At 32.0% G+C, this 16639-nt stretch overlaps 1 protein-coding gene across 3 annotated transcripts in view; it reads right to left on the reverse strand.

Annotated features, from left to right (window-relative positions):
• LOC145261217 (solute carrier family 2, facilitated glucose transporter member 1-like) overlaps positions 1-16639 on the reverse strand; it is a 189576-nt gene that overhangs the window by 146945 nt on the left and 25992 nt on the right. The window contains exon 1 of one of the 3 annotated variants that reach the window (XM_080119570.1): positions 14001-14141. The exons of 1 other annotated variant lie outside the window; for it this stretch is intronic. In XM_080119570.1, the coding sequence (XP_079975696.1) occupies positions 14001-14036 (36 nt within the window). In that variant the 5' untranslated portion in view covers positions 14037-14141. Of the gene's footprint in view, positions 1-14000; positions 14156-16639 lie in introns of those variants that run through there. One more of the 3 variants, XM_080119567.1, reaches the window with a different exon arrangement.

Below are 16639 nucleotides of genomic sequence, written 5' to 3' on the forward strand. Positions count from 1 at the left end.
ATATTTGTATCGGCTGTCTTCAAATGTGTAGTTTTAATTACATGTCGTGTATTTTGGTGAAGTCTTTGGGAAGTGCAAAAAACAAAAAAAAAAAAAAAAAAAAAAAAAAAAACAGCGCTAAACAATTAATAAAGCACTTAAATTAGCGAATGAAAGATACCATATATTTCGGCATATAAGGCGACCGTCAGATAAGACGAGGTACAAAATTGGAGCAAATTTTAATAAATTTATCATATATCGGTTGTATAAGACGAATGCTAAATCACGAAACCATGGTTGTTTAACCTAGGCTGGAGATTGCAACACCCGGTATTTTATGAAATATCGGTTTTTAAAGTTGATTTTTTAAAACTTTATACGCCGAAATATAAGGTATATAAAAACAGGAATGGGTCACCAGTTAGCAAGTGCTAACTAAACAACAGAATTTGGAGAATGAGATCAGAAAACCTGAATTAACAAACAAAATATATTTATATATCAACAATTTAAAGACCAAAGTTACTGTAAATAATTCAATAAAACTTTTTCAAATTTGGGTTCACCTTAAGCAGTACAGCCTCTGGAGTGAATGTGGTATTATGGTGACTGAAATATTTCTAGTTAAGAGTAGAATAGAGAATTTTAAGGATTTTAAACCAAGGATGACCAACGACACCTATTATACTCGCTTTTGAGTGGCATTGTGCTTAATTTGTTCACTACATATTTTTATATCTTGTGCAAATAAATATTCCAAAAACTGTAGAGAAATTTAGAGTTCTTGAGCAGGAATCAGACAACGTCCGTTTCAAAGTTCCGTTGTAGGTAGTTGGTATGTTTTAGAGAGTTTGCTTTCTAGGTGGCATGTGTTTAGTGGAAATCAAGCATCAGACTTAAAGGAATGTCAGCATCTCGCATTCCAGTCACCTGAGAGGGGCGTTTGGAGAGTCGAGGCAGGCGTCACGGTACGGTGTCCAGAAAGAACACTGAATTTCTGTTCAAGTCACCACATGCAGAATTTCATTGAATTATTACATTCACATATAGGTGTTATTTTTTTTAGGTTTGGAAATATCTCCATTGGTTGAAAGTATGGATCAGAGAAAAAAAATAAAAAGAGGGTGAGCACTCACTACCATTTGAATTTTAGCATCCATCCGAACCGAAACTCGATGTAAAAATCTGACGATAAAAGTGAAAAGGAAAGAAAGAAGAGGAAGTCGAACGAACAAAGAAAGAAAAGGAGTTTGTTTCATCTCGCACATCAATTTCTAATCTACCACAGATTCAGTAGAAGTTTGTAAATGCTTCGGACTCCAATCGTAGTCAGAACTGCTTGTGTGTCAGAAACTGACCTTACGAATGCGCAAAATATATTGAATAATTCGACCCCCTGTCTTTCCAAGCTTAAATGTAATTCAAACCCTAATTTTTTTTTCAATTAAAGGAACAAGGACCAAGGTTTCATTTAAAAAAAAAAAGACAAAAAAAAAAGACAAAAAAAACATGATTAACATTAAATATTGTTCCCACACTATTTCATTGTCGAAAAAAAAAAAATGACCCCTCTTCCATTTTTAGTAAGGGTGAAGTAAGGGAAGTTAACCGACACCTTAGCTAGCTGATCCGGAAGTGGATGCTCATTCTTCGTTAAATTTATATAGAAACTAGCGGGAGGGAGGGGGAAACATTTCCCGGTCGTAAAATACGCTTAAGTATAAATATTTGACACATACGCAAGACCAGCGCAAGACTTTAAACCTTGCTCCAACAAAATCTGAAAGCATCCCAGGCATTACCACCTACAGTGTGGAACGTTAAAAAAATCTGATTACTCTGAAACATGTTCTGTCATGAACTGAAAACTGTTTTTTTAAGAAATATATATATATATATATATATATATATATATATATATATATATATATATATATATATATATATATATATATTACATGGAGAAATCATGACAGAACCTCCCCTCATCATCGGTCTTGTTTGAGTGGGTCAACCATTCCACATTGTGAACATTGAAGTCTCCACATATGTGAATGCAAGCTGAAGGATAAGCAGATAGGACGTGGTCAATTTTCTCAGATATGCTTTTAAAAGATAGTAACTCCGCTGTTGTAGAGGCGATAGAGAGCATTTATTTACAGTTCTGAATTTTTTAGATGAGGGCTGATTGTTAATATTACTTACATTGATCGGACTAATGTTCTCATCGTGAGCGTTATTTGTGCAACGTTTTGGTCGGTTTCACTTTTCTTTTCAAACAACAACCAACATGCCTGGAGACGGTCGAAGGACAATCCGACCGAAACGTTGCACAAATAACAGTCAAGATGAGAACAATAGTCCGATCAAAACAAGTAACATAAATGTATTTATTAAAAAAAAATCTGTACTTGTTTTGGTCCTATAAACTGTTGAATTTTGAATGTTTTACGCTTAAGTATATTTTAATTCATGCAGATTTCGTATTTATTATTACAGGAGAAATTCTCTATTGAATATTATATTGTACCTAATATAAAGTACTGATTTCAAAAGTTGAAATAAAAAATAACTTGGGTGTTAGAATCGAAACCAAAACAGTACTCCAACAGCGTTCTCTATCGTTTGAGCTATCGACAGATAAGTAAGAAAGATTTAAAATTAAACCACTTCAAGCTATGAATGAATTTGTGCATGCGCAAAAGTAATAGAGAAATGTCGGCAAATTGAAATGAGGATTTTGCATTTCAACTTGCCGACATGTTTCCGTATGCATTCATCTATCCAAAGATTTTAGTCTTATGAACCATCCTTGATGTAAGATTACTATTTCCTATTAATTTCAGTGTTTTATAAGAGTTTATCAGTTAAATATTTTCACAGACCCACATATATACATATACACACATATACATACATATATATACACACACACACACATATATACACACAATGCTCACTATGGTAGGTTGAGCAATACCATTAGCGTATTAAGCGTCTTTGTGTAAACAAATTGAGCTTTGGTACTTTGGACAATGTCAAAACATTGTTAATTCACTGCCCACATAGCAGCAACCGTATAGCACAACGGTTAGAAGTCCCGACTGTCGTTTGGGCGATCGGGTTTCGACCCTGGCTTGCTTGTCTAGCCGCACTGATGAGCTCTGAAACAGTGCTGTATGTGGAGGAGGACATATATATATATATATATATATATATATATATATACAGTGATGATCATATTTATTGGCACGGTAAAATAAAAGTTAAATTTTGTCTAATAAATTCTAAAAAAGGGATTAAATTAAAGAAAATAACAAAGTATATTATGTATTTTTAACTGGCCTTTCCGATGCAGCAATCGGATTTTAGAAAAAATAAATAACAAAGGAACAACAAACATAATTGCAAAAAACCCTTGTTCAAAATTATTGGCACGATTTATTTAATAATCAATTGTATAGCCTTTGGCCTTGATTACCTTCCTCAGTCGCTTTTCATAGTTTACAACCAAGTTGTTGCACTCTTCAGTAGTAATTTTAGCCCACTCTTCCTGACAATAATCCTCCAATTGAATAAGATTCTTAGGCTTCCTTTGCATTACCCTCAATTTTAATGTTCTCCATAAATTTTCAATTGGATTAAGGTCTGGGCTTTGTGATGGCCACTCCAAAACATTAATATGATTGTCCTCAAGCCATTTCTTAGTCAGTTTAGCCGAATGCTTTGGGTCATTATCTTGCATGAACCACCAACGACGACCAAGTGAGAGCTCTTTAGCAGAGTCTTTCAGGTTTTCATCCAATATTTTAACATAATCTTCCTTTTTTATGCTACCTGTGACCTTAACAAGTCGCCCTGGTCCAGAGGCAGCAAAGGATCCCCAAAACATCAAACTGCCTCCACCGTGCTTCACTGTGGGTATGGTGTTCTTAGGCAGGAAAGCTTCGCCAGATTTTCTGTAAATATAAGACACTTTATTATGGCCAAATAACTATTTTCGTTTCGTCAGTCCATAGAACACGTTTCCAGAATGCAACATCTTTATCAATATGACGTTTTGCAAAGGCTAGCCTTGCTTTCAGGTGCATAGGCTTCAATAAGGGAGTCTTTCTCGGACGACATGCTTTTAAACCAGCTCTCTTCAAAACTCTACCAACTGTATGTCGAGATACATTCACTCCAGAGGTGCTCTGTTCATCAACAATCTCCCCAACAGAGATCTTTGGGTTTTGTTTTACTTGTCGAACAATTTTCCGTTCATCTCTTGGGGAAAGAATCCTTTTTCTCCCTCTACCCTCTAAACTCATAACGTGGCCTTGCGATTTGAACTTGTTTATTATGGCTCTAACAGTGGATTTGGGAAGGTTTAGCTTCTTTGAAATCTTATCATAGCCCTCCCCATTGGTATGGCATGCTACAACAAGCTTCCTGACGTCTTCGCTGTGTTCCTTAGTTTTAACCATGGCGATTGAAAATTATAATTTAGTCACTTATAATAGTTTAAATAAATCGCTATCTAAAAATTATCTGAAAAAAATTATTCACTGAATTAGCGTTAAACAAGCATAATATGGCTATAAAAAAGTTCAGAAAGCACGTAAACCGGAAATTGATTGATATTATACTGATACTAAAAGAAAAACAAAGCCGTGCCAATAATTTTGAACAAGGGTTTTTTTGCAATTATGTTTGTTGTTCCTTTGTTATTTATTTTTTCTAAAATCCGATTGCTGCATCGGAAAGGCCAGTTAAAAATACATAATATACTTTGTTATTTTCTTTAATTTAATCCCTTTTTTAGAATTTATTAGACAAAATTTAACTTTTATTTTACCGTGCCATAAATACCTACATTTCCCCACTGTAAAGTCTAAAATATGTTTTTTCAAAATTCCCTTTTGTGAATATTTCTATGTAAATTGCCTACATAAAGTAGAATCTTTTTTTCAATTAAAATACGATGGGTGGTGCGATAATAAAAAATACCAAATAAAAATAAAATAATTTTAAAAAATCCAAGTTATAGCACGTTTAATCGTAGTTAACTTGTTATTACTGTACGATGTTCAGATAAAACGCCGAAATGAAAATCTGCCAGGAAAAATATAGTCGCTATTTTTATACACAAGTTGAGAAAAATGTTTAATTTTCTACTTAAAAGACAGCATTATAGAACGTGAATTAAATTGCTGTCTTTTTTTTCTTTGCAAGCCTCTTTCGCAACTCATTTATGAAGCTGGCGACTATATTTTTCCTGGCGAATTTTCATTTTAACGTTAACTTGAACACGCTCGATAAAGCAAATTTCGAAACATTTCACCCTGAATAATTTACGTGACTAAAATAGGAAATAGGTGGCCTGTGTTCACTACGGCGACTCTTCGGAATTCGAAAGGAAATTTTGAAAACATTTTTTGGCGGGGCGGGAGACGGAATATGTCTAAAGTTGAAATCGCAGCTTTAACATTCACCTTCAACCCACTCAAGGACACTCTCCATCTCCACCGCCTTTTTCTTCTCGACTGACATCTTTGAATGCCACAGAAACATACGGCTATATGAATTTCGAAGATTAGAATAAAAATCGTTTCTCATTTAGAATTCAACCTAATTAAAAAAAAAAAACAAAAAAAACGGAAACACCCTTGCCACAGAACAAAAATATCATATTCCAAAAATTATGAAATTGATCAAGTATAACGTTTCTGAATTTTTGAGATGAGGATTGGTTATTCGTATTATTTGGAATCTTCGGACTACTGTTCTCATCTTGAGCGTCATGAGTGTAGAAATGGCAATAGTCCGTGAGTGCGAAGAGAACAGTGACGCAAAGATTCCAAATAATACTGATTGATCAAGTAATTTTACTTTTAACTAAGAAAATCAAATTTTATGAATTAAGACTGTCTCGCGTCGCGATCTAGAAAAAAAACAAAAACAAAAAAAAAACAAGCAAAAGAAGGCAGATAAGTCCACAATAATTCAAACTTGAGATGAGCTTTGTAAAGCTACCCATTTTATATTAATCGCTTTAAAGTGTTTAAAAATGATTTTATTTATAAAAATAAGACTACTTGATCAATTTACGTGATTTTTGATATATATATATATATATATATATATATATATATATATATATATGACATTTCCGTTTCGTGACAGGTACGTACAAAGATTTTTTTTTTCTGAGGGGGCGAAATTAGGTTAAATTCTAAATAAGAACCAAACATCTTTATTTCATTTCCGTTAGATGGAACGCATACAAGAATGTGGCAGAAGGGGAATTACCTTTAAGCACTATCTCCTCGTTTCCAAGGAGTTAGGGTTATTGTCTTTTGTCTCAAGCCACGACCAACTCGGTGGTGGTACTCAAGCGTTCTCATTCTCACGTATAGTGTCACGATCGACGTTAACGACGGGCATATTTTTGACGCGCGTGCGTCAAAAATATGCACTTGCTTGCGCGTACAGAAATGGCCACCAGTCCACCACTCCACCACCACCACTGAATTAAATTGCTTAATATCTGGAAAACTACTTGTTTGCGGCAAATGTAAATGCGATATTCGTTTTCAGCATACCCAAAAACCCAAACGGCTTTCAAGCAGTAAAAACAACAACAAAACAAAAAAATTATCACTAGGCGGGAAAGTTGTAAAAAATTCGTAAATAAACAAAAAAAAAAAAATAAGGGGGGGGGTGACAAACCAACCTTTCCCAAAGTACAAAAAAAATCGCAAATTAATAAAAGTAATGGTGGTGGTGGGGGTATGATGGGAGGATGAAGGCTCCAACATCAAAACGAGACTATCGTAAATTCAAGTTCAAGAAATGGTGAATCGATTTACTAGAACGAGAACGTTGTATGTGAAATTGAACCCCCTTCCAAATCTTTAAATATTGATTTTTTTTTTTTTTTCAGTTTTTCATAATCTGGTAGCTTAGTGTCCAATCGATAATAATCCGCAGAAATAATTGAAAAAGGACGAAAAGGAAAAAAAAAATTGTAAGGGGGGGGGGGCGGTGAAAGTTAACGTGAACCAAAGTAATTTCTTCATATGAAAACTATTGCAGCTGCATCAATTTTAAAATATATATTCGTTTTCAGCATCCCCGAAAACTTATACAGGTCGTCATTGTAAAGATTTGGGGGAGGGGAGGGGAGGGGAGATTCTAGACATTGACCCCCATACTCCACCGACATAAACCCAATCCAAGGTGCCCCTCTCTTTATTGCTTTCATGATATCGTGTCGAACATTGCGCTTGTCTAGAGACAACAAATTACAAGAATGAGGTAAAGGGAAAAACCGCCTTAAAAATAACCTGATCTCAGTATTTATAAAACTGACTACTTATTGGATGTATATATGTGTGAGTGTTTCTCGTCTCTACGTGACTTACACATTACGGTAAAGGTCCAGAATTCAACCTTATAATATACATATATATAAGAGAGAGAGAGAGAAAGAGAGAGAAAGAAAGAGAGAGAGAAAGAAAGAAATCTTTATCATGCATGTACTCGTCGCGGAACGAAAATGTTATATTCCAAAAATCACGTAAATTGCTCAAATAGTTTTATTTTTGTAAGGAAAATTATTTTTAAGCAATTAATGAAATTTCGTCGAAAAAAATCCAGTAATTATGAATTATTGTTGAGTTATCTTCCTTTGAGCCTTGATTATTATTTTTTATTTATTTTTTCATAATGGCAGGCGAGACAAGTTTTAGGATACTTTACTCAGTTATTTTTTTAAGTTAAAAATAAAACTACTTGCTCAATTTATGTGATTTTTTTTTTTAGAATATGAAATCTTCGTTTTGTGACGGGTGCGTATACCATAGAGATTTTTTTTTCTGTAGTTTCATTTTAATTAAGTTGAGTTTTAAATAAGGAGAGAGAGAGAGAGAGAGAGAGAGAGAGAGAGAGAGAGAGAGAGAGAGAGAGACAGACAGACAGACAGACAGAGACAGAGGGGGGGGGGGTAATTAATCAGGAGGAGCATGTTTTCGTCTTACACCGGTATCGCTCGTTCATGTCTGTTTAAAGGTAGATTTTCTTACAAATGACGATCTTTTTTTAAGATACTTATCAGCCCCCATCGGCACAATATTAATTAAATAATACTTAGATACAATCTGTGGGGTTGTTTTACTATACACATAGTTACGAAAAAGTTGCCAAAACAAATAAATGTGGTTAATTTTTACGATGTGCCCCCTCCCCCCGCATACGCCAACCACCCCGTGTTAAGATCGGCGTTTGGAATACCCCCCCCCCAACTCCCCCTATTAAGAACGGCTTTCGGGATTGGGGAGTTTTATTCCGAAATCCGTTCTTAACATGGGAGGTTGGGGTGTTTATAATACGCTGGGGCACGTCGTAAAAAATAACCATAAATGTCATCAAAGGCAAGATAAATTACTTTTACACCTAACTGGATAAGATTTTAGTGTTTTTAGTTTTTTTTAATGTAAAATGCTTATTCGTTCGAAATACATACAATGTTTATCGGTATATGTGTAAAAGACAAATGGCGGCGTGCTCGCTGTTGAATACATTAAGTTTGGGAAAAATGAGTTCAAACTAAAAAAACTATACAAAATACTGTCAGAAACCCACTCAATATTTATGTAAAATATTTAATCGATTCCCAAAACAAGGAATATTGAGCGCTACCGGATAAAAAAAAAAAAAAAAAAAAAAATGGTCGATGTTCTTAAAGTTTCGATAATCACTTAAAAAAAAAAAAAAAAAAAGGAAAGAAAGAAAACCATAGTGGTAGAAACCCACCCGATAAGTGTTACCGTGATGTTTATTTTGGCGGGTTCCTACCATCATTTTAATTTATTTTTTATTTTGAAGTTTCTGTCGAGATTTTAAAGACCTCGCAGCCATTTTTACTTTGTTCTTGGGTAGCGCTCAATATTCCTTGTTTTAGGAATCGTATAAACATTTTACATTGAATAAAAACACTAAAAACTTATTCAGTTAGGTAAAAAGTAACTCATCTTGCCTTTGATAACATTTGTTATTATATTCGCTTTTTGACAACTTTTTTGTACCTCTGTGGACTGTAATACAAAGCCTCAAAAATTTAACAAATTAGGCACAAGGTCATCAAAAATTTGGGGAGTATGGAGTCGTTGGTTATCCTTTTATCAATCTGCCTATCTTAATATTGACTAGAACCGTTGCAGTTACCACAGACAGAACAGTACCAAAGAGAGCCATCCTAATAAAAATATTCCCAAAGTGTTGGAAATTTAAAATTTATTGATAAACAGATGGTGATTATTTTTTTGTTCGGCATAGTTTATTTCGGTGTTTACTGTTTCACGTATACGATGAAAACCGCCATGTACCTTGGTGTTTAAATATTTCTTCTTTTTTAATTTAACTAAAAGACACTTGACTATAAGTAATAGGTTGTTTGGGAATTCATGCCGATCTCATTTCACTGTAAATAATTTAAGTGACTGGGATAGGATTTACCTGACAAAAATAAGCACTTATGAAAACCAATTTGTATACTTACGGACACACAAAATAACGTATTTAATTCTTTTCTATGATAGTAGACAGGGCAAATCCCACGGAAAAAGAAAACCATGACAAGGCAGGTATTTATTTATCAATTCAAATCGGTCGATCCTATTTCTTGTGACGTAATACCTGTTTTTAATGACGTCATCACAGCATGCACCCCCACCACCACTATTTTTGCGTAACATTGAAAATATTACGTTTGTAACGTACGAGATTTAATAAATAAAAAAATAAAACGCGTTCAAAATAACTATAAGATGGGGAAGTTTTAAGACTTTTGTGTTTTCTTTGTCTACCGAGCAATGCAGCAAGCCCATCCACCCAAGCATTATAATTAGACCATCCTTTCAGAACATCATTTTGATTTCTTCAAGATCAGCAGCACTCACTCCTGTGTTGAAATAGATTTTTGCGATCCTGTCTGCTCGATGATAAAAAAAACTTAGAAAATTCCCCACGATTTTTTTTGTTTGTTTATGATGTTTGATTAATTGCTGCCATAAGTGCCAATTTGAATAAGCACCTGGAAAAGTTCAGATTTTTTTAAAGGGGAGGGGGCGAATGTTTACGAAATTGACCCCCACCTCTAAATTTCTCAGTTTACACTTTGTTTTCACATTAACCTCATCCATTACAAAATTAACTTTCAGATTGAAAATAAATATATATATATCGTCGGGGATCAGTTCTCAATTATAACGTTCTTCTAAATTGAACACGTACATACATCACCGAGAAAAATACTGCGACTCTCTCACGTGACCGGTGTTAGTTCCCGTCTAAAAAAAAAGAAAAAAGGGGGGGGGGGTAGGATAATTTTTTTTACGGTGGGCGTATTTCACCATGGAGGGGGGGGGCTCCTCACTCGTGTACGTCGCCGAAAACACGTTTTGGGGGCTATGAGTAAAAACATCTGACAATTCAACGGGTCTAATTTTACGGTATTTTACTTTGGTACTTTTACAGTTTATCGCCGAAAATGAACACGCCATTTTTTTTTCGCGCACCTGTTCTTAAAATTCGAGAGCGAAATCGGTATTTTAAACTATGACCGAAGCATGAAATAAATTAAAAAAAAAAAAAAAAAATTGAACTAGATAATGGTTTTTCGGTTTCATTTAAATTAATTTATTGTTGACCCTTCAAAGTTGTTTTAATTTTAAAAAATAACACATTTTCTGTAAAATTTTGCAAAATGTCCATTCTTGGAATGGGCATTTTCTTATAGTTGTGATTCTGGCGCTGCTTCTGCTTTACAATTTGTCATTGTGCAGAGAGAGAGAGAGAGAGAGAGAGAGAGAGAGAGAGAACTGTCGTTTCGTTCATTTTTTTTTTTTTTTTTTTCATCTCATAATTTAGGACGCTCGATCTGATATTTTTTATTCAATCAAAACATATAAAAAAAAAAAAGCTGCAACAATTTTTTTTTTTCATTTAACAAAGTTGATAACATTAATAATACAAAATGTAGTCTTTACGCGACTATTCCTATTTACAATACCTCCCCACGGGACAGAGTTAGACACCAGGGTCATTTTTAATGTGGAGAAAAGGAACAAAAAATAAAAATTGTCTCAGTCGTGAAGGATTTCTCCCCCACTAACAGAGAACAATAAATTGAAGTGTAGCATCTGAAGAACAGATACTACACTTTGATCTTGATCCTAAGGCCAGAAATGTAATGGTAAGGTTTTTAAAAATTAGTCTTTAACGAAATAAAAACAAGGGTGACAATTTGAAAAAAGGCTGCGGCGTTTTTTTTTGTTTGTTTTTTTTTTTTAACAAAGCTTATAATATTAAGAACACCAACATCTAATATTTAACATAAATAATGAATCGCTGTTTTTTTTTTTTTTTTTTTTTTTTTTTTTTTTTTTTAATAAACATTACAATTCCTCTACAACTATAGTCGCAATTTAATTTTGGTATTCCGGCATAAAGCTCGAGACAATAGTCTCTAACCCCCTTTCACAACAAAAGGAACTAATTTCCCTATACACCGCTTTTGGTTACTATGGGAACAGCTAATTTTTGTGATGATTCGATTTTTAATAATAAACACATTTTATTTTATTTTAAATATTAATATTTATTTTTAATAATAAACTACACTGATTAATATCCCAAAAACTACTTTTTTGTGACAAATTTAAATGCGCTTGCTTGCATGTATAGAAATGGCCACCACCGATAACAAAGAATTACATTGCTTAATATGAATACTGAGAATACTCCAAAAAACACAGGTCAGCTGCTGCAGGTATAACATCATCAACAATTTTCTCCATAAGTGCAGCAGAACGCGTACGATTTTTCGATTAATTAGCGGCAAGGATACTAATAATTTGTGCGGGTTTTCAGATCGAATAATAATTAAAAAAAAAAAAAATCAACAATAATAATAAAAAAAAATCAACAATAATAAAAAAAATCAACAATAATAAAAAAACAAAATAGATTTTATTGGTTTATTCCTCGAATCACAAAAATTAATAAATAAAAAATCCTGTATATTGTAGGCTACAATAAATGTTTGAAGCCAAATCTTTCAGCAAAAAAGGCCAAATTCAAAGACAAAACCACATTTTTTAGATAAAAAAGGCCAAAAAAGTCAAATTTTAACTTTTTCTTTAATAATTACTATTAAACAATTATTGTTTTACCTTTAAAATGTCCTGTATATTGTTTATTATTAAAAATCGAATCATCACAAAAATTAACTGTTCTCATAGTAACCAAAAGCGGTGTATAGGGAAATTAGTTCCTTTTGTTGTGAAAGGGGGTTAGAGACTATTGTCTCGAGCTTTATGCCGGAATACCTTAATTTTTTGTAATGTTAAAAACTAGATGTTGGTGTCATTAATATAAGTTTTGTTATAGTGAAAAAAAAAAAAAAAAAAGTCACCGCAGAGAGTTTTATTTTTAAAACACCATAACGTTTATTTTTTAATTAAAAAAAAAAAAAAAGTAGTCGTAAAAAATGTGGAAGAAAGTGTTGGCAGCTGCTTTTTTTAAAATGTTTTCATCTAATGAAAATATCGTTGGTTTTAGTGCCGTAAATTATGATATGACAACAGAAACGATTCTCTTAACAGTCACGTAAAAACTACATCTTGTATTAGTGTTATCAACTTTTTTTTACATTTAAAAGAATTCGTAGTAGTTTTTTTTTTTTTTTAATATTTTGATTTAATAAAAATAAAAATATTGTCAGAGCGAGCGTCCTAAAAATGAACGAATCTCTTAGTAAATGAGAGTTGTCCCCCTCTGCACAATGACAAATTGTAAAACAGCGCCGTCGCCGTGATTCTTTTAAGCGAGATGATGCGGATGAAATAGATTAGATGAGAGAGAGGGGGGGGGTAGAACGGAGTTATGAAAGTTTCCTTCCTAACCCCTTTTTAAAAATAGTCGCAGTAGTTTCCTCGGTGATGGTCACAAAGTGCGTGTTCTGTTCAATTTAGTAGAACGTTATAACTGAAAACTGATCCCCGACGATACAAATCATAATTAAAAAAAAATTTTTTTTTTAAATTTGAAGTTACATTTTGGAAGCATCAACTTTTTTTCAACTTATTTCTCGAATTTAGCCTTTTTAAAATCAGTTTGGCTTTAAAAAAAAAAAAAAAAAAAAAAAAAAGGGGCTAAATTCGCGAAATTTGGCAGAAAATGTCGACGCTTGCAAAATGGGGGATCAATTTACTAAAATGTATTAGAAACGGAGCAGAGAGCACCCTTAAGAGTTTTAAGTATTTATTTATTTTTATTCTTTTAAATAATCTGGTAGATTAGTGACCATTCTGTAATAATCCGCCGAAAAGAAAAAAAAGCAAAAATTAAAATAAAAAAATTACAGAGGGGGTTACCGCTTCCATACGTGCGCCAAAAAATTTCGGGATAATCGGGTCTATTTCAAACGAATATAACATTTAAAATTGTCACCAGCAAGTACTTCTTACGATATTAAGACCTTCATTTTTCTGATGCCAGAATCTCGTTAAAAAAAAATCAGTTCATAAATATTTTTACAACAGTTATATTTTTGTTTGACGTAAAAAAAAAATTACTAACACCTCAAAACAGTTCATAAATATTCTTTTTTATTATAAAGATTATAAAAGTTCAAATAAAGACTGAATAAAACTTCTATTTTTATATTTGTTTTTAAGAAAAAAGTTAAATAATATAGAGTGTTGGTCATCCGTACTTTAAAATTAATCTGACGTCACTTCCGCTGAATGGTTTTGTAAACAAAGTGCGACTCTTAACGAAAGCTGCGGCAATTAAAAGTACAGAAATTATAGAAAAGTCTATATAATGTGCGTACCAGTCACGGAACGAAGATGAAATATTCCAAAAATCACGTTAGCGTTATTTAATCAAATATCAATAATCTCATTGACAATACACAGCGTAAAAAAACATCGTTTATAAAACGGCATTTATGAAACTCAGTTTGTACTCACTGACATTGATGACGTCTCTCTACATTTAGGCAACATAACAGATTTTTACAGATCATCCTTAACTGGACATTAAGAGTCAAGAGTCCGATTCAATTTATCTCCTAATGCTCTTTGACCTTTTTGCGGTCAGGAAAGCCAAGGGCTATAACTCGTCTGTATAACGTGACCGATGGAATCGGCGATTCGTTTGATCTTGACGGCACCGTTTAAAAACACCGTCGTCAATTAGAAAAGAAGATGCTTGTTTTCGGTCATAAAAACTCCGGAAAACAACGGTCAGATATACCTGTGGTGGTGGTGGTGGTGGCACTGGTGGGGGTCTTATTAACCAGCCCAAATTCTGTTTTGTTATGAATTTTTGGTACTTAATGACGAGTGTGGACCATGTGCAAACATTGGTCTATTTAGCCATGAAAAACTTTTTCAGGCTAAAATAATTTTTAAAAAGCCAAAGAAAATGCCAAATTGATTTAAAACTCAAAATTAATCGATCGTTGTTTGCTGTTTTGATTTTTTTCTTTCTTTGAGTAAATTTCATTCATACTTTTATTTTGTGCTTGTTTTTATTTTATTGAATTTTTAATTTATTTTAATTTTATTTCATTCTAAATTTGTTATTTCATTGAATTTTAAATTCATTTTTATTTTATCCAAATATTTTTTTTGTACATTTATAATAATAATTAAAAAAAAAATGCTTACCCAACTATTTGAGTGGACAAATGACTTCGATTCTTCTTATAATTTAAATTATTTCTTTAAATTATTAGAAGTATCAAAGTCCTTTGTCCACTCAAATAGTTGCGTAAGCATTTTTTTTTATTATTATTATAAATTAAAAAAAATATTTGGATAAAATAAAAATGAATTTAAAATGAAAATAAAATAACAAATTTAGAATGAATTAATATAAAGATAAATTTAGAGTGAATTAATATAAAAATAAATTTAGAATGAATTAATATAAAAATAAATTTAGAATGAATTAATATAAAAATAAATTTAGAATGAATTAATATAAAAATAAATTTAGAATGAATTAAAATAAAATAAATTTAAAATGAATTAAAATAAAATAAATTTAAAATGAATTAAAATAAAATAAATTTAAAATGAATTAAAATAAAATAAATTTAAAATGAATTAAAATAAAACAAATTTAAAATGAATTAAAATAAAATAAATTTAAAATGAATTAAAATAAAATAAATTTAAAATGAATTAAAATAAAATAAATTTAAAATAAAAATAAATTTAGAATGAATTAATATGAAAATAAATTTAAAATGGATTAAAATAAAAATAAATTTAAAATGGATTAATATAAAAATAAATTTAAAATGAATTAATATAAAAATAAATTTAAAATGGATTAAAATAAAAATAAATTTAAAATGGATTAATATAAAAATAAATTTAAAATGGATTAAAATAAAAATAAATTTTAAATGAAACAAAATAAAAACAAGCACAAAATAAAAGTATAAATGAAATTTACTCAAAGAAAAAAAAAAGTCAAAACAGAAAACACGATGGATTATTTTGGAGTTTTAAATCAATTTGGCATTTTGGGGGGGCTTTTTTTTAAATTTAGTTTGGCCTGAAAAAGTTTTTCATGGCTAAATAGACAGATGTTTGCGCAGGGTCCACACTCGTCATTAAGTACCGGATTTTTTTTTTGAGGGGGGGGGGCATTGTTTTTTTTTTTACGACCTGCCCCAGCATATTATAAACATTCCAAACCACCCCATGTTAAGAACGGCTTTCGGAATACCCCCCAACCTCCCCATGTTAAGAACGGCTTTCGGAATAAATATCCTTCCAAATCTCCCCATGTTAAGAACGGCTTTCGCAGTTGAGGGGGGGGGATGTTTATTCCAAAGCCGTTCCGGGGTGGTTGGGGTGTTTATAATACACCGGTTTAAATTGTTAGGTGGAAGTACAGAATAGTTACAAAAAAACCTCACCTCTCAATGTTAAGAATGGCTTTTGAAATATTTGTCATTATTTCAGCACGGTAGCAAAAGTGCATAAGTACCAGAAAAAAAACAAAAAACAAAGGCCAATAATTCTTTCCGAATTTAAAAATAGGGGATCGATTTACTTTAACGTTGTAACTAAAAAGTGAGCACCCCTTTCAAATATCGAAATAATGACTGAAAAAAAAAAAAAAATTTTTTTTTAGGTGATCTGGTTAATTAGTGTCCAGTTAATAATAATCCACTGAAAAAAGTTGCAAAAGATTACAGTAGGGGTGACGCTGACGCTCGTTCAGGTTCACCTATTATTTTTATCTGTATATTTTTGTTAATTTTGTGTATACTTTTCAATAATGTCCTTTTCTTATATTTTATTTTAATTAGATCGATTCACAATAGAAATACTGAAGAACAATAAAAGTGAAGTAACTGATTTGCCTTGTCCCAGCTTCTGGTAGCGCTCCGCCGCTCCGCAGAAAATTAGGAAGCACGATAGCTGATTATAACCACCTGTTTGGTTAAAAAAAAAAAAAATAAAAATAAAAAAAAAATTTAAAAACCCTAAAGAAAACTGTACACCAACTTTACGTACATTTGTCCAGTGTGTTTGTTATTATAAGATAAAATCAAATTTGATCCGTAGACGATTTCTAGACGGCC

The sequence above is a fragment of the Euprymna scolopes genome, chromosome 37 (assembly GCF_053919585.1).
Source record: "Euprymna scolopes isolate OS-2025 chromosome 37, ASM5391958v1, whole genome shotgun sequence".
In the NCBI taxonomy this organism is placed as follows: domain Eukaryota; kingdom Metazoa; phylum Mollusca; class Cephalopoda; order Sepiida; family Sepiolidae; genus Euprymna; species Euprymna scolopes.